This window comes from Nestor notabilis, unplaced genomic scaffold, assembly GCF_000696875.1.
Source record: "Nestor notabilis isolate BGI_N333 unplaced genomic scaffold, ASM69687v1 scaffold6212, whole genome shotgun sequence".
In the NCBI taxonomy this organism is placed as follows: Eukaryota; Metazoa; Chordata; class Aves; order Psittaciformes; family Psittacidae; genus Nestor; species Nestor notabilis.
In genome coordinates, this window is record NW_009918645.1 from 9,099 (window position 1) to 26,693 (window position 17,595).

At 36.2% G+C, this 17,595-nt stretch overlaps 1 protein-coding gene across 1 annotated transcript in view; it reads left to right on the forward strand.

Moving 5' to 3' along the window:
• The window catches only part of GNPTAB (N-acetylglucosamine-1-phosphate transferase, alpha and beta subunits), a 36,763-nt gene that overhangs the window by 4,578 nt on the left and 14,590 nt on the right, over window positions 1-17,595 (forward strand). Inside the window, exons 2-11 of the mRNA XM_010009825.1 lie at window positions 728-847; window positions 2,830-2,871; window positions 3,610-3,815; window positions 4,498-4,562; window positions 4,924-5,058; window positions 11,498-11,659; window positions 13,412-13,591; window positions 14,668-14,838; window positions 16,514-16,637; window positions 17,390-17,593. Of these exons, the coding sequence (XP_010008127.1) occupies window positions 728-847; window positions 2,830-2,871; window positions 3,610-3,815; window positions 4,498-4,562; window positions 4,924-5,058; window positions 11,498-11,659; window positions 13,412-13,591; window positions 14,668-14,838; window positions 16,514-16,637; window positions 17,390-17,593 (1,409 nt within the window). The remainder of the gene's footprint in view (window positions 1-727; window positions 848-2,829; window positions 2,872-3,609; window positions 3,816-4,497; window positions 4,563-4,923; window positions 5,059-11,497; window positions 11,660-13,411; window positions 13,592-14,667; window positions 14,839-16,513; window positions 16,638-17,389; window positions 17,594-17,595) is intronic.

Sequence of the window (17,595 nt, forward strand, 5' to 3'; positions counted from 1 at the left end):
TCACCTGTGGCAGCAGCCTGGAATACGTGCTGAAACAAAGCTGTGGTCCTTGGAGAGATTATCATAAACAAATAGAAAAAATGTACTCAACCCCCTTTCTTCTGCCTCGGGTATGCTAGGAAATCTGTAAGGGTCTAGAAAAATCTCCAGGATATTAAATTGTGTCAAGAATGAATTTGGCTGCTGCCTCTAGAGTCTAAATTCATGTACCCTACTTAGGTTGTTTGCTTATGAAATGCCCTGTTCCCAGTATCTGAGAGCCATTCCTAGAATAGAGACCAGGTCCTGCTGAGATCTTACAGGCTCTCTGCAGTCAAATAATAGCAAGTATGATTTAAGTTGTTATACTTTGTGCTGTCCTGTCTAATGTAGTTGGTGAATTAAGGATGTGCCAGTTCTGATTTGTGAAATATTTTATGGGTTCAAAGGAGTTGGGTTATAGGTTAATGTCAGTGAAATTTAGGGCTTAAAAGTTCAGATATCCTTTGGTTACTGAACTGTTACAGCCACTGTGTCCTTTTTGGTTTTATGTCTCTGGTGTTTTGTCAAAGGCTTGTATAATTAACAGATTATATATATGGCTAAAGAGATGCTTTTTGCTTTGTCTTGTTTGCAGTTAAGACACCAATTATTTCTGTTGTTAGACAGAAATTGCTGTTGTAGGATGCCACAAACACTTGTAATGTAATATTAAAAAGCTCATGTAGCTTTCATTTGAATTATGTAGGCTTTGTTTGCCCATGCCAATTGATGTGGTATACACCTGGGTGAATGGCACAGATGTTGAACTGATCAAAGAATTGCAACAGGTCAGAGAACAGATGGAGGAAGAGCAGAGAATAATGAGGTAATAATCTTATGTATTTTTTTCCTTTACCCAACAGCAGCAATCTAATGCAGTACTAGTTCTCTGGTTTTCTCCCATGTTACTCAACATCAAAATTCAAAGCACGTTTTCTTACTCCTTCATTTGATTATTCTCAAAACCTTGTTTCAGTTTTACATTTAGCTACAATTAGCCTCTTTAGAAAACTGTTTAAGATGCAGAGCATAATAATTTAAAGAATAAAGGCTGTTCTGTCTTGAATTTGTCCAATGCCATGCAGAAAACTGTGTTTGTGTGTGTCATTTTATATTGATTTCTATAACCTCGTTTGTTAATAATAATAATGAAACTATGTCTCAAATGTGTAATCTCTCTTCACGCCCTTCTTCCTCCTCAGCTCCCCCCAGTATTTCTTTTTTTTTTTTTCTGGCTTAATAAAATCTTAAGCATATGTTTCTTAAAGGCTATTTTTAAAAGTTAGATTTGTAGTCAGTCTCCCAAACACTGAAACTGAGAAAGAGGAAAATAATTTATTAATGTTATAAAGGTATGAGTCAGCCTTCTAGCTAAAAAGGAGAAGATACGTATTACTGCATTTGGTGTTATAGATTGCGCTATACGGTTCTGCAAAATTCCTGATCTAAGGCTTCAAGGCAGCTGTTTCAGATACCTTGGATTGTATCTTGTAACCATCTATTTAGTTCTTAATAACCAACTTTGTAGTCACATGATCAGCTTAGGCTAAATGGAAAAAGAAGTCTATATTTTAAGGGTTGTAATACATTCAGAATAATCTGAAATCCACAAGTGAGCAGATTAATCTGATTTTTGGGATTTTACGACTTGCAATTTAGGTACCACTGACAATGTGATCACAAGTGAATTCTAGATCTTTGTTTTGCTGCCTATTAGTAGAACAGGCAGCAAGAATTAGTTTAGTATTAGTAAAACTTTAAATCTTTAGACTTTGAAGTCTAAAGTCTAAACATCTTAAACGTGTACTTTGCTCTGAAAAGCTTTCAAATTTATACTAATCTAGCAGTTCATATAGCAAATGTCAGTGGTTTTAGCTTTGTCATCGCTCATGCTGTGATTCCCATTTTACAAAGGGGAAAAACATTTCCTCCAACCCCCCTCATAATGCTGATGTGGAAAGTTGATATCAAGCTTACGAGTAAGACTTGTGTCCATGCCATGTTCATTATCTACAGGGACACCTGGTTCTCTCCCTTGTAGATAATTTTTTCATGTGCTTTGAAATCAGCCAGCACTGTTACAGAAAGAGCTGTTTCATGGGATCGAGATAACTGCAGAAGACAAAGGCAAGGATACTGCAAATCTCTGCTGATCAGCGTGTATTTTGTATTGCATAGAAAAACTTAGTAAGTTGTAACTTTGTGGTTTATACGCCTGAATTGAGTAGTCATGGTCCAGGTGCTTTATTCCTTATTGGAAAGAGTAACTTGCTGAATCGTGGTTCTCTTTCTGTTGGTGTGCGTAGAAGGGGGCCCTTCTGATATTAGTATTAATATTATTACTTAGTATCAGTACTTCACTACCTTTACATTAATCTTTATTAGTTTCTATGTGCACACAGCAAATGCATGATAAACATCAGAATATGTATGTTAGGCAAAGCAATCAAGTCGGCCTAGTTTCAGGTCACTTCACCCTGGTTTCTTATCAATGCTTTTTGTATCAGCATCAGTTTTGTTAGGTAATCTAATAATAACCCCTGAAAATTCTGTTAGCAAAAAGAGTCCTGCTGCCACAGCTGTGAGCATAACAAGAAGTGTTGAGTTCCACTGCATGAAGGTGAGCAGTGAGGGGCATGTGTCAACCTGTGCTCACCTTGGCAAGGCTAATGGCAAGACAGTTTTATAATTGGTTTTTCAGTGCATTCACAATGTGTCCCTGACTCAGTTAACAACCTGAAATTAGACTAAATTCCTTCCTGTCAACTCCAGAGTTATTTAATGAAGTTGTTTTTAACTTTATTATAGGGAAATCCTTGGAAAGAATGCAACAGAACCAACAAAGAAGAGGTGAGGTTTTTTGGGTTTGGGCATAAATTGGAATAAATGATATCCTACTCATTGTTAGCTGAAAGCAGATGCTGGCTGCGGAGGTCATTTGGTTTTCTATAGCCTGTTCATGTTTTCCTTCTATGTCACTTCAAGAAAAGTTGACAGCATGATATATATATATATTGAATAAAAGTAATGTTGTGACATATGTGAGTGAGCTTCTTAAAATGGACAGTAAGTTCAAAAACTGTATCCTTGTCACTGGTTAAGCATAGTTCCTATTTTGAGTGGATTTTTAATGCATATGTACCTGGAATTTTATAATTCAAAAAGCATGAAAAGTTTTTCAGCATTGCTTTCACCTGCCGTTTGTATATGTGACACAAGTAATTGCTGTGAGGGTTCAAGCCTCTTGCAGCTCTGCTGTCAGGAAGTGGCAGGGCTTGGTCTGCCCCGTTTGTCATTTGGCTTGGTTGTTCTATTATTTAGAGATCTTTATAACGTCTTCTCTGTGGGCAAACTTTGAAATCTTGGAAATGTTTGGGAAAAACGTAACGGGAATGAATGAAACTGTAACAGCCAGATACCTTCTGCAGCAAAATAAGCATGCTCTTAGTAACTTCCCTCTGCCCCAGCAGATGTTAGAAGTACTGGATTAGATTTTACAAAAACTTCTCTCATTGCATCTAACATTGATTTTTTTTTTGTCTTAAATTTTCTACTGTTGTTAAATATACCTTTGTTATTTTGCTGCAGTGAGAAGCAACTGGAGTGTTTGCTGACACACTGCATCAAAGTGCCAATGCTTGTTTTGGATCCCGCGCTGCCTACCAATGTCACACTGAAAGATCTGCTGTCTATTCATCCTACTTTACAAGCTGCTAGTAATATGTTCTTCGTAGCAAAACCAAAAAATCCTTCTACCAACGTGACAGTAATTGTTTTTGATAACCCTAAGGATGGTAAGAAGCTATTTGTCAGATTCCAGCTAGTTTTCTAGATAAAACTTTTTAGTAAGCTGCTGTGAATTTGTTTTCTTCCCTCCAATACTGACTGCCACTAAATTTTCTGCTTGACTTTAGCAAGTCATTCAGCACCTCTTGCCCTCAGTCTGTTCCTCTAAATGATGACATTAATGATACTGCTTGCGTACCTCCCAGGCAGCTGATTACAGATGATTAGAGTTTCATGCTTTAAAAGACTATTGCAAAACAGGCTTGATATCTGAATGTCTGTGTTGCACTGATAATCTCAGAAGGCTGAGGTTTAGACTGAGGAAGATTAGTTTTAGAAATCCTCTTTTAATTGCTGTGAAGTCTAGGTTGAATATTGTGCAATAAGTTCTGCCCTTGCTCAAAGGATTGCCTACCTTAAAACAAAATTATCCATGCATTCAGCATACATAAGTAGGATCTTAGAGCAGATACGGGCTTCTTATTTTTTTTTTAGTATGTAGTGCCAGACCACTATCACCCACTAGCCCGACCACTACTGTTTGTTTTACCAAGAATTATTTACCACTTAAAGACAGCTGTTCATACCATAAATATCCAAATCTTTCTAATTTACAAAAGTGTATCTTAGTAGAATATGTAAAGAAGTAACTTTCAGTTTTTGATTTGCAATGCATTTTATGTATTCTAGTTGAAGCTGCTCATTCTGGAATGTTAAAAGACAACAGCAAACACATAGTATGGAGGGGTTACCTGGTATGTACTTTTAAAATCAGTTCATTAGCTTTTCAGTATCTTAAATTTTTTGTACGTTTTAAAAAATGTTTCTGTGCTATTTTCTTTCCGGAGTTTGCATGTAATGAAAAGTGAAAACTTTTAAAATAACCCTTATTTCAATTTTGAAGCTTTTAAAAAGTGTTTCTGTGCTATTTTCTTTCCAGAGTTTGCATGTAATGAAAAGTGAAAACTTTTAAAATAACCCTTATTTCAATATTGAAGCTTGTGTTAAGTGACAAAATATTCACTATTACATCTATCACCTAATGAAGGATTGATAGATAAATATGAATTACTGTAAATTTAAAAAGGTCTTTATACTCTGTTTCCTTGTTTCTAGACTACAGACAAAGAAGTTCCAGGTCTAGTTTTAATGCAAGACTTGGCCTTCCTTAGTGGATTTCCAGCTACATTCAAAGAAACTAATCAGCTACGATCTAAACTACCAGAGAGCCTGGCCTCTAAAGTAAAACTGGTAAGGGTCTGTAAGAAAGAGTAACTTACTTGTATTGGTCTTTTGTAATGGGTCACATATGGGATTTCATCCACCTAGGAGATTTAGGATGTTTCTGATAATGATCTGATTTTCTTTGTGACTCTGTTTTCTTGAGTTGTGAAGAGTAGTAAATAGTGATTCACATACTTGCCTTCAAAAGACCAATTGTCCGTTTTGTGATTGCAAGTTATTAAGCATTTAAAAGTACCAGCCTTACCAGTTTCTCTCAGCCATTTGCTACAGGCTGTTGTCCTACTGAAGTGTACTGTATCACTGCCTTGTTTAATGTGACAGAATTCTGTTCATGTAGCTGCTTAGCTTTTTCCTTCCCTCTGCTTTTAGAAGAATTATCTTAATAGTAACAACTCTAGATTGTTTCACACCTACATACTGTATTTCTCTCTGCCAAGTACTCTGTAAGGTCACGAGCAACTTGCACTTCAACTTACCCACCTTCAAGGCAACAGTAGATCACAACTTGTGTGACTGTACCATCATAAAGTATTTTGTGCCTTCTGCCTGCTATTGAACATTCCAGTTACAGCCAGGTTTAAAAGGTAATAGTTTCAAAAGTTTGTGAAAATCATTGGCTTATGTGCTGCAGATGTGATTGGTGGAGTGAATAGGGACTGAGGCCAGAAAGTTTGTGGAGGAGGAGTTAGTGTGCAGAAAGGGTTGTCAGTTCATAGGTAATCTGTCTTTGTTAGTTTGCCCATCTGTAGGATGTACTAATTCACTTTACAGCTTGTTCTTGGTGCTCAAATGACTTCCTTGCCTTGCCTTTTTTTTTTTTTTTTTTTTTTGGCAGGCTGGGTTAACAAATCATGTATTCTACTGTTGCAGAAACGATATTGAGTAACTCCTTTCATAGGCTGGTAATGCTGCAACTTAACACAAGCTGAATTTCTTCTTTCTTGTCCCAGCTTGTGTTAGCAGGCTGCCTTAGAGTCTCGCTAACAGGTGAACATACCTGTACCTGTCTACAAGCTCTTACGAGATAAACAGCTTAACAGAGAGAGCTCTTGAAGAGTTATTTAAGCTTAAATAGTTATTTTCTTTTGCCGTTGTTTATACCTGTAGTGTATTCATAGAGAGTGCTATGGCTCTTCCTAGCCTTTGTTTTACTAAGTTAATCAGGCAATGCTTATCCAACAGCATTGACTCTCCATTCCTCTCGTACTTCTGACAGCCCTTCCCCACCATTTATATCATGGATTTGTCTGCCTTCAGTATGATTGACTGGAATTTTGTGTTTTAAATGTGGCATCTCCAGAACTTTTTACACAGTGAAAAACATTGTAGAACATAACTAACACAAGACTGGCAAACTTGCTGTGTGTTACATTATGCCCATTGCAAATAGTGTTGCCACCATTTTACACTACCTCCATTGCATCCTTCCACTGCTGGCTATTGGTGCTGATCATAAATATTGTCTCTTGCTATTGCGAATCTGTTGCTAGTTTGGGTGAGAGATGGCAGATGTGCTCTGGTGCAGCCAGAGCATCCTTCCTTTTCTTTCTTAGTGGCACACTGGTTAAATAGCAATGGATATTCATATGGTCATCTTGCTAGTCTCTGCGTGTTTTATGTGCTATGGGTATTTTTTGAATTGCTTTAAAGAAATGCTGCTTACTGTAAAGAAGTGAGATTGTTATCCATCAGGAGATGGTACTTCAGTTCTGCTGTCTGAGATACTAGATTCTTCATTTCGACCTTGGACAAGGAATGTTTTTACTTGAATGCTTCCTGACTTTGAGCAATCTGAAGAATCTTCTTTGAGTGCAGAGTCATCCATTTGCTTTTGGAGTTTTTTATAGTTCCTCACCACAGTTTAAGTTACAGGTTATTGGTAGTTTTAACACAATTGACTTAATGGAGCTGAATTGCTCAGAATACCTTTGACTTCAATTACCAGCTCTTTTCATTTATTAAACTTGCCCTTTAGCATTTAAGAAATTTAGTTACAAGATGTTCCTTTAATTATTTTTTTTCTGTTGCAATTAAAAATCAATTAGCCTATGTTTTCCTGACCTAGGGTTATTTTCTAGGAGCTGCTCTTCTGTAACATTCTCATTAATTACCAAATTGGTATCTGAAATAGTATTGCCTCTATCAATTCAGAGATTATTTGGTGGAAAAGAAATCTGTTTGCTTCCTCCTCTGAGAATACATCAAAGCGATATCCTATCAATGTTTGTTCTCTGGTTGAACATCGTAGATATAAGCTCTCATAGTAACACAGTTGTGAAGAATGTTCCCCATTCAAACAATATTTGGGATTTATTTTTCTGTCCCTTTGTAGGTGCTGATTTATGTTCTTTTTTCCTTGATTTTGACTTAAATCATTCTCTTATCCATAGTAGCCCCTTTTTTTTGGAAGGAGCATTCTTTGCCTATTATCTTTCTACATGATTTTTCCTTTACCCTGTGTTGGTTGTGTTTTCAATTTGTTGTCATATGGCATCCAGTTGGTTAAAAAACTTTGTGCTAGTTCTCTTTTTCTGGTGTATTCTTATCTTGAGTAAAGATTACCAGTGCGATCAACTCATTATCTGTTCCCAAGAGCTTCTCTTCTGCAATTTGGTTAGGCATATCACTGTATAAACACATTTTTTTCAGGTATCCACAGCATTCTGCAATTTTTCTATTCAGTCATCATTGTTCTCTGTGTTTCTTTTCCTGGTGGTAGATGCTTAGAACAATTAAACTGGGATTATTGGTCATAGCAGTGGATTCTTCCCCAACCCATTCTCTACTCTTGATAGCAGCAATTTATTTATATTACACCTACAATGGAATATATGCATATGAATGTAAGAAATATTTTATTTGCAAGGATTAAAAATTTTTACGTATGAAGCGTGGGTGAGGTCATTTCTGTAGAAGCCTTTACCAAGATCCTAGCTCAGAATCAGTTCTTAATTCAGTGGATGTTGTAGGTATGCAGTTATGGTAAATGTGAGTGTGGTTTTCTCTTTACCAAAGAGATTGATGCTAGGTTACTACTACATGAAGTAGATAAAAGGTTGGTTGTTTATAGCCTCCACTGAAATTTGCAGCAATTCCTCTGTTGTTATCACTTCTGGAATCTAAGGTCTGTGAAGTGATGTGAGGTGCCAAGTGGAGAGGAAGAGGGTTGCATCCAAGTTTAGGCTAGACTTGTGTCTCATAACCACCTCGTGATGCCTAATGGGTGTTTGCATGCTCTAAGTAGCTGTTTCTCAGCGTAATGCTTGGATGTAAGGAAATAATAAAAAATTTCAACAATAATGCTATTAGGAGGGAAGAAAGGTGAGAAAAGGAAGAGCTCAGTTGTTAGTGTATTGAATGCTGATAGTGCTGTTTTAATTGGATTGCTTTAGTATGATTGAAATAACTTCTAAATGCAAAGAGGACTCAAAATTGGTCTGACATCTGGGCCAGGTGTTTCCTCTAAAAAATGCCAGAGAAAAGCAGCTGAGCTCAACAAGAGGGCCTTAAATTGTGAAGATTTAATATATAATGAATCAATTTCTAAGGTGAATTATGCGTGTTATGTCTACTGAATTTTTGTACTTATATCCTGCACTCTAATGTAATGATATGAAAGTTTATTTCTAGATGAAAGGTAAGCAGCAGTGTGTCTGTTAATCGCATTTGTTGTTCTATGTTGTGTGTGTTATGGCAGATGTGGTTGAAAATTACATTTGGCTGCTTTTATTCTCCATGCTTTCTTAATGGTGCATTAGACCACTAGGTGGAGGTGTTACTCTGGTTGTGCGGCTCTCCACTCCCAAGCCATATTTCTTTAAAGGCTATAAAAATGTTAGGTTATACCTATATGTGAAAAGCAACTGATTTTTTTTTTTTTCTTCACTTTTCCTTTCTCTCTTTATCTGCATTTCTAAAGAAAACTATTATTGTTCAGCCTGTGCCTGCACAGTGTCTTCAGCCTGCTTGTGTTAGAAGCAGAGACTTGCCTGATCACACCAACCAAGCCATATTTCTTTAAAGGCTATAAAAATGTTAGGTTATACCTATATGTGAAAAGCAACTGATTTTTTTTTTTTTCTTCACTTTTCCTTTCTCTCTTTATCTGCATTTCTAAAGAAAACTATTATTGTTCAGCCTGTGCCTGCACAGTGTCTTCAGCCTGCTTGTGTTAGAAGCAGAGACTTGCCTGATCACACCAATACTTGTGCATCTGCTTTTTTTTTTCTTTTCCTTTTCTATTTTCATAATGTCTTTGGATATGCTGACCTGTTTTGTCAGTATGAAGGTATTTGCTAGAAGGTAATAAATATTTCAAGGGAATGGCCAATTGCATGCATTCCCACAGAGAGGAGGTTAATGCCTGTGAGACATTAGAATCTAGAAGGTAATAAATATTTCAAGGGAATGGGCAATTGCATGCATTCCCACTGAGAGGAGGTTAATGCCTGTGAGACATTAGAAAATCTGCCATGAGAGAATTCTATTTTGAATATACCAGCAACAAAATACTTAGACCAGAGCTTGCAATTTATTGGAATCTAGTTAGTTATGTTGCCAGATAACTTCACTGAAATCTAATTTTATTGATACATCTACTTATGAAAAGGCTTGGTTTTTAAAAAAAGGTATGGAAAAAAACATTGATAACAAAAAGAATCTGTGCAGGGGTTATGTTAAGTCTGATGCTGAGCAGTGGAGCACGTTTTTCAACTTCTTGTTTGTGGTTGGACTGTTACATATTTAAAAACCTGGAGCACATAAACTGTGTTAGTAGGGGGAAAGGAGAAGCGTTTGCACTAAATTTAGTAATCTGTAGTACAGGTACACTTTTTGTTCAGTTCAGTGGAAACATGTTTAAGAGAAATTATATGTTCTTAAATTCTTACAGAGTTCTAGAATGGTAATGTTTCTGGTTTGTTATATGTGTGTTTTAAATGACAGATTCTGAGGGACTGTGTGACACTGTTGTATTCCTAAATAAAGCACATACCCACTGATGGCAGCTTTGCAATCTGTAGCATTTTGATACCGATATTTTTGGAGGTTGCTAGCTGCAGTCCGTAACTATACCTCAGCCATTTAGCTACTGAAGCCATCCTTTCCACACGTAGGTTCAGATGATTCCCTGGAAGGTCTGGGATTTATCAGATTTTTCTAATGGCAGGCCTCATAAGTCAGATTGAAGGATCTCAAATAGCATATGAGTCAAAGCATCAACAGCTTTAAAATGTCACAAGTGGGACAGCTGGTCTTACTAAGGGAAGGGGTGCTAACTCTGGGACAAGTGGTGTTTGAAAATGAGCAGAAAGGGTCAGATTTAATAAAAAAATAAAGAAATAAAGGGTATTACGAGATAAACTGATGGTTTTGCTGGTTTTGAACATACTAGTATTCAAATTTTGTTAACTTACGAATTGCATTTACAGACCTTATACAATTGAAAATCTGGTAGACATGCCTATTTGTCTTATGTTGCATGAAGGAACAAAAAATAAGCATAGTGTCTAATAAATATTGTTAATGTTTGATTGCATTTATTCTCAATCTGAGTGTTGAATGTATACATTTGAAGAATCAAAATGCAGTCCTGCTTTTAGTTAATTTGTGTCTGCTTATGCTACTTCATACAGTAAAAACCATGTTTCATTGGGTTATGCTATGTTTCTAGTGAAATGTTGTGGTGCCTTGTAATTTATAAGCTATACTAGCTGTTAGAGAGGGTGTGTAGTGCAAGCCCCTTCTTATCCTGTGCATTATGAAATCTGATATACAGACTTACTCGTGGCAAGAGATAAAAACAGCAAACAGATCAAACAGTCAAGTAAGAAATGACCTTAACAGCATATTGGCAACCATCATTAAGGACTTGGAGACCCACATGGATTAGTTCTGGAGCCCTTTGTATCTCGGGTTTCTGAGCTGTAGGTTGCTCTCTAAACCATTCTGAAAATTTCATGCTCCTGACAGCAATGATGAATTGGTGGCCTTAATTTTCTGAGAAGTGTATTACTTGATTAAGACTGAAAAAAAGTATGATTCTTTCAGTCATATAATAAAATTGTAATAAAATACAAATTCTGTTATTGAGGGTTAGAGGGAATGGCTGGGGACTTACTATTCACAACAGAAATATTTAAACATGGACAGCTTTACTGTTGATGGATCATTGTGTAAAGAAAAGTTTTCTTTACACAATGAAATGTGAAAATTAAACATCTAGGAATGTTCTATATCTTTAAATGTTTTTAATTTTCCATTTGAATTACCCCTTTTTGTGTTCTTACAAAATCGTAATTCTTTAAAAACAGTGTTTACTGGTGGTTCTTATTAGTAACTCTAGTAAGAAAAATAGAACAAAAAGATGGAATTGGCAAAGACTGCAAAGAGGCAAACAGAGTGCTGCTGTGGTGCATGCCAGAAATTATTTTCTCTGCTTGTATAGTTGCAGCTCTACTCAGAAGCCAGCGTGGCTCTCTTGCAACTGAATAACCGTAAGGGTTTCCAAGAACTGAGCAAGCAAGCAAAGAAGAACATGACTATAGATGGAAAAGAACTAATGCTTAGTCCTGCTTATTTACTATGGGACCTCAGCTCTGTCAGCCAGGTAGGTAAATTCTGTTACAGCATGTAAAGGTGGTGTTATTTAAAAACTGCAAGTAGGGACTAACTAGTCAATGACAAGGGATGTGGGATTTCTTCCAGAAGCTTGGAAGCGTTAAGAATCCGGTATTTATTATGTTGTAAGAAAACATTACAAGAACACTCTCAAATTCTGAAATCAAGGAAGAAGGAGGATTGAACAGGGTGATGTTTAATTGAAATTTTCATGTTCTCCCCTAAGTGAAAAATTTTGCCCTCTGCTCTGATAAGGTTGTATGCAGTCAAGTCCTGAAAGGCTTAACTGATACTGACTGGCAGATAAGCAATCTTCGGGGGGAGGGGAGGCTTTAATAAAAACATGGTATCTCCTTCCTGATATGTTTCTAAAGCACTTTATTTTTTTGCTTTGCAGCATTGTATGTGCTGAGTAAATGCTAAGTACTTCTCTTACCAAAATTTTGAAGACCTGAAATACAGATGTTTGCAATGAAAGGTTTACTTTGCTTACTTTTGATACCAGCAAGGATTTTTGGTTTAGCAACAGGAAATAAAATAACAAGGTGTCTGTTTGAAGATAAGATCTTGTAAAATCTTTTTTTTTTTTTTCTTCCTGCTAGAATATTACATTTATTGTAAATGTCAAGTGGCATGAGTAAACTAAATGTGCCTGCTCCACTAAAGCCTTCAGTCTGTCTTTGTATACTGTGAACCTGGCTTTTGTAGAACTTTCCTTGTTAATACAAACCCTGAACTCAAACTTTATACTTCTCCATGTTGAAATCATGTATCATTTTGTAAATGGGTACTTAGCCAATGGATGCTGGTGTTGCTGAAATGTTTTTAGTTGTTATGTTTCTTAGAACGTGTAAGCTGTATTACTATACGTATTAGAAAAGGAGGAGACTTACTTACAGTGTATAGAATCTGCAGTGAAAATGGTAATTGTTAAATGTTCAAATTATTCTTGAGTTTTCTGTTTCAATTGGGCATCTTTTAGAAGTGTTCCTTTTAGGCAGCCTTAATTGTTGTTTTTAGAAGAGACCATTAAGTTCTCACACATGGGAGAAGAAACATACAATAGTGTCATGTAACCCAATTTTGTTACTTACCTGATGAGTTTCTAATTAAAATATTTTCTTTTTAACAAAAACACATGGAAACATTTAGCTATTTCATAGTGACTATTAGGCTTATTTTGTTAATTTTCTCCTGCTTAAAGTCTTTAAAATAAAAGAGTGGGGGATGATTGAAGAGCTGCTACATCTTGACACTTTCACAGTATCTATATTAGGTGCCATTTATATACAGCTTATGATGCTATGTTCTTGGAAGGCTCCAGCCTCTTAAAACTGGATTTCTGGAAGGTGATGTTACCAATTTGAAATGCAACTTGGCTTTTGGTTAAGGTCAGGAAATAGAGACTAATAATCTCAGAAAAGAAAGAAAACAGGAGGGTGTGGGTTTTTTCCTGGGATTCTTTCTTCAAGAGCTGGGATCTTGCAGTGTAGTCAGCAGACATCCTAATGACACCAGGTGGCCGGCCATTGGTGTCAGAAGGTTGCATTGTTCACCTTGATAATTTGGAAGAATATGATCCTCTAAGAGAATAATGGCACTTGATCAGTGTACTTTGTATTTTTGAATGTCTTAAGTTCTCAAATGTTTATGCCCCCATATGTCAAAGCAACCTGTTGTTACCTAGCTGGATCAGACCTTGAATGTTCTATTTAAAAGTCTAAGAAAGGACTTTTTGTAGTCTAAGCAGGATGAAGATATTTCTGCCAGCCGTTTTGAAGATAATGAAGAACTGAGATACTCCTTACGATCAATAGAGAGGCATGCCCCTTGGGTGAGACGTATTTTCATCGTCACTAATGGGCAGATTCCTTCCTGGCTTAACCTGGATAATCCACGAATAACCATAGTGACACATCAGGTAAAACCCAAATAAACAAAAGCCAAACAAAAAAGCCCACCAAAACCCTCAACAAAAATACCATCATAAAAGTGCCACGAGTAAAGATTCCGTGACTGTTTTGGAATACAGTTACCCTCTTTCAGTCAAAGGCTGCATTTATTTGGAAGAAATGACCATTTCTTCCCCATTTCATTCGTATTCTTTGTAAACCCCAGTATGTCTTTTTATTTTGGATAAGCAGATAACTGAATATATATCAAGCCTTTGTTTAGTCCACTTTTCCAAATACAGAGACTTCAGCTAATGTATACCCATGTCTAATTTCCTTATAAAGTTTATTTATAAAAACACTCAAGAAAACGTAATCTGAATCCATAAACATTCTCTCAATACCAGTAATAACCTAGTAAGCTTGCATTGAGACAGGATGAATTGCAGTTACCGGAACTAAGATGATGGCTTCCAAAAAATAACTATGGATCCTAAAAATCTTACTTAAAAAGTGAAAGGGAATTCTTCATGCTTCCTGAATAAGTGAAACAAAAATAATAGCTTCTGATTACAATTTTGGAGTAATTTTGGTATCTAGACATGCCATAGGACCCCTGAGCAACCTAAGTAACAAGATTCTGATTCAACTTCTGTTGCTGTCTGCTTCTGAAGTTACTTAAAAGAGATGAAAGAATCCTGACATTCTGAATGCTGGAACACATTCAACTTGCTCAAAATTTTGTGCAGCCTGTACCATATGAGAAGTATAAATATGTGTACACTGGGCTGATCCATTACTCAGTGAAAGAGGAGTTTGTGTTTTTGCACTGAACCAGGTGCTGTTTCTTAGTTAAGCAGCAGATCTGAAAATGGTTTTGTGTGGGGAAAATGAATAGCAAAATTTTTCTTTCTGCTAAAATATTTTCACTTTTCTTTCTGTCTTTCATGTATTTTCTTATTCTAAGAAATTTTTATTTTATTTTTTTTTTTTAGTAGATAAGTGTCAAATATACCTGATATGCCTGGCCTTTTATGGTTTGGGCTTTTTCATGTATTTTTGCCTTCTGAAACTGTTTTGGGTTGTTGGGGCTTCTTTGTTTTAGGAAATATTTCAGAATGTGAGTCACTTGCCTACCTTCAGTTCACCAGCTATTGAAAGTCACATTCATCGTATCAGTGGCCTCTCTCAAAAGTTTATTTATCTCAATGATGATGTTATGTTTGGGAAAGATGTTTGGCCTGATGATTTTTACAGTCACTCTAAAGGTCAGAAGGTAAGCCATTATCAAAGAATTTTTTTTCCCCAAAGCAGATGTACAATTTTTCTATGGTAATGTAATATAATACAAATAAAGCAAATCAAAGAAATGGTACTTTGAAAGGGAGATCAAATATAAGATTTCCCTTTGCTCCCCACTCCCCTTTTTACCTCTAAAGTTTCATTGTTCTTAACTAGACAATTGTTAGCAAAGATGTAGGGTGGGGAGAGCTCTGTCTCTTTTTGTATGTATGTGTTGATGTGTGGGTTGCAGAATCACTTTTTTTCATATTCACTCACAGGTTTCTGGCATTATAATGGTTCCTCTGTCAGGCTTCATGCTTTAGTTTCAGTGGTGTTCTCTAATTCTCCCACTTTCTGTTGGCGCACTGATGTGGTGTTTGGCAGCTGTCAGTCTTCCCTCCCTTGTAAATTCTTTTTGTTTTGTGGGAAATATTCAAAGCAAAACAGAATCCATTCTTCTGTGGGAACACTGAGGTCAGATGGCACTCAAAATGGTCTAGTATTTAAATTTACCATTAATTGCCTCTGTTCCATACACCCAAATATCTTTGCCCAATCTAAATATAATAATATATATAGTTATTTACTAAAAGATATGCTGTTGCATGTTCATGAACATCAAGTAATCTATTTTTTCAACAGACATATTATCAAAAACTGGGGTTCAGCTGAGGAAAAATTAACAATAGTTATGCATAAAGACTCTCTGGTTGCCAGCAGAATTTTCATTCATGAACTTGATCTACAAGAGTGACATGGAGGAAAAAATAAGATTTATATTTGTTATTTATATTGAAACAATAAGTACACAAGATGCGAGAGACCATGGAATTAATTCATGCAGGCACATGTGGACACTTGTGCACACACACAGAAAGGTTGTACAAAATTAGTTTAATCTACCCTAAAATTAGTGCTTCAGTACTTGAGGACATTAGGAGGCTTTTAATTATTTTAAATCCTTCCGTATGCATATAATTGCACAATCATATATTGTTACTGTATTTTTATTATTCAGTTATTCCTCTGAGTTATGATGATAAAGTCAGCTTAGATGCAGTGTTATTTGTGATAACCTGATCAGCAGTTGTTTCTGTAGGAAACATGCTGCTAAAATCTTGAAACAGTAAGGCCTGAAGGGAAGGGTGTGTGGTTTTTAATGCCTCCCCAGTTGAAAATACACCCCCATACTTTTTTTTATCTTGTTAATTCTTAGAATTATTTAAGTCATAGAGGGTCAGATGCTTTAGGGATTATGTTCAACATGTGCTGCTTATCTCATGACTGGTTAGTAATAAAGAAACATTTTGAGTCAGAAGAACAAGTGAACTGCAAAGCTGTTTCGGAGTTTCAGTTCACCCTTCTTAACTGACAAAAGATAAAATACTATTTTCATTGTAATATGGTTTATGGAAGTAGATTTGGGAAGTCCTACATTCTATTTCTGGCTGTTGTTGCCTTGCTGTATGGCCTTGGGAATTCTTCAGTTTTTCCTGAGATAACATTTATTTCACAGGTGAAAGTGTTTAAATGCTATTTGTAAAACTTTGTGAATACTTAAGGCACTTTTCATGGGCAGGGATTATTTTAAGTCTCTGTATTCCAAGGAACAAGCTCAGTTGACTTCTATTTGCCAATCCGTGTTTTGGACTATAATGTTGTTCCAGGTTTACTTGACTTGGCCTGTGCCAAACTGTGCTGAGGGATGTCCTGGCTCGTGGATTAAAGATGGTTACTGTGATAAAGCCTGTAATAACTCAGCATGTGATTGGGATGGAGGTGATTGCATTGGTAAGAAAGCAATGTTAAATTTAGAAAAAGTGAACTGTTTGGATTTTTTTACATAAATAATTCTGCAGTTTGTTGTTCTCCTTTAACTACAAAATTGCTTCCTTTAATAATAATAATAATAAAGTTGGCTTACAGATGAAAACCTTGTTTCTTGCAAACTACAAAGTGTCTATGGAAAATGACAGCAAATAGTAAGGCATATAAAATCTTTCCCTGGGTACCAAGTTTGACTACCTGAATGAAAAGATTTTTAAATTAATAAAATTATTATGTAAAATATATATTCAATATTATATAGTATTTGGACTCAGAATCCAAATAACAACAGGACTGTGAAGCTGCACCATTAGTTTCTAGATTAAATTTTCAGGACTGCAGGGCAGGAAAACGAAGTGGTACTTCTGGACTGAGGAAATGATACCACTGTAGGGGGCTCTAAAGTCAAGACTGCAAACACAAGAAGTAGTAAATCAGTTTTCTGCTGCCTCTTTGAAGTTAAGACAAAATATGTTGAAGTTTTTCTTGCAATTTTAACTTGGTTTCTAAACTTCTACAGCGAGATGGTGCCTCTATCGATTTTACACTAACTCACTGAGGTCTAGTTAGCGTTTGCTCCATTTTAATTTCGCTGGTGATAAATAAGATTGTTGACTTCAGTCTAGCTTTAACACTGTGGCTTAAAATGTGCTTTTCTTCAGAAATAAAGATTTCAAATTGACTGGGTTTGGTTTTATTTTCTTCTCTCCCTGTAGGTAACAGTGGGGGTAGTCGCTATGTAGCTGGTGCAGGTGCAGTTGGAGGTATTGGGAATGGACCACCATGGCAGTTTGGTGCAGGAATAAGTGGCGTTTCATACTGTAACCAAGGCTGTGCTAATTCCTGGCTAGCAGACAAGTTCTGTGATCAGGCCTGCAATGTCCTCTCCTGTGGATTTGATGCTGGTGACTGCGGCCAGGGT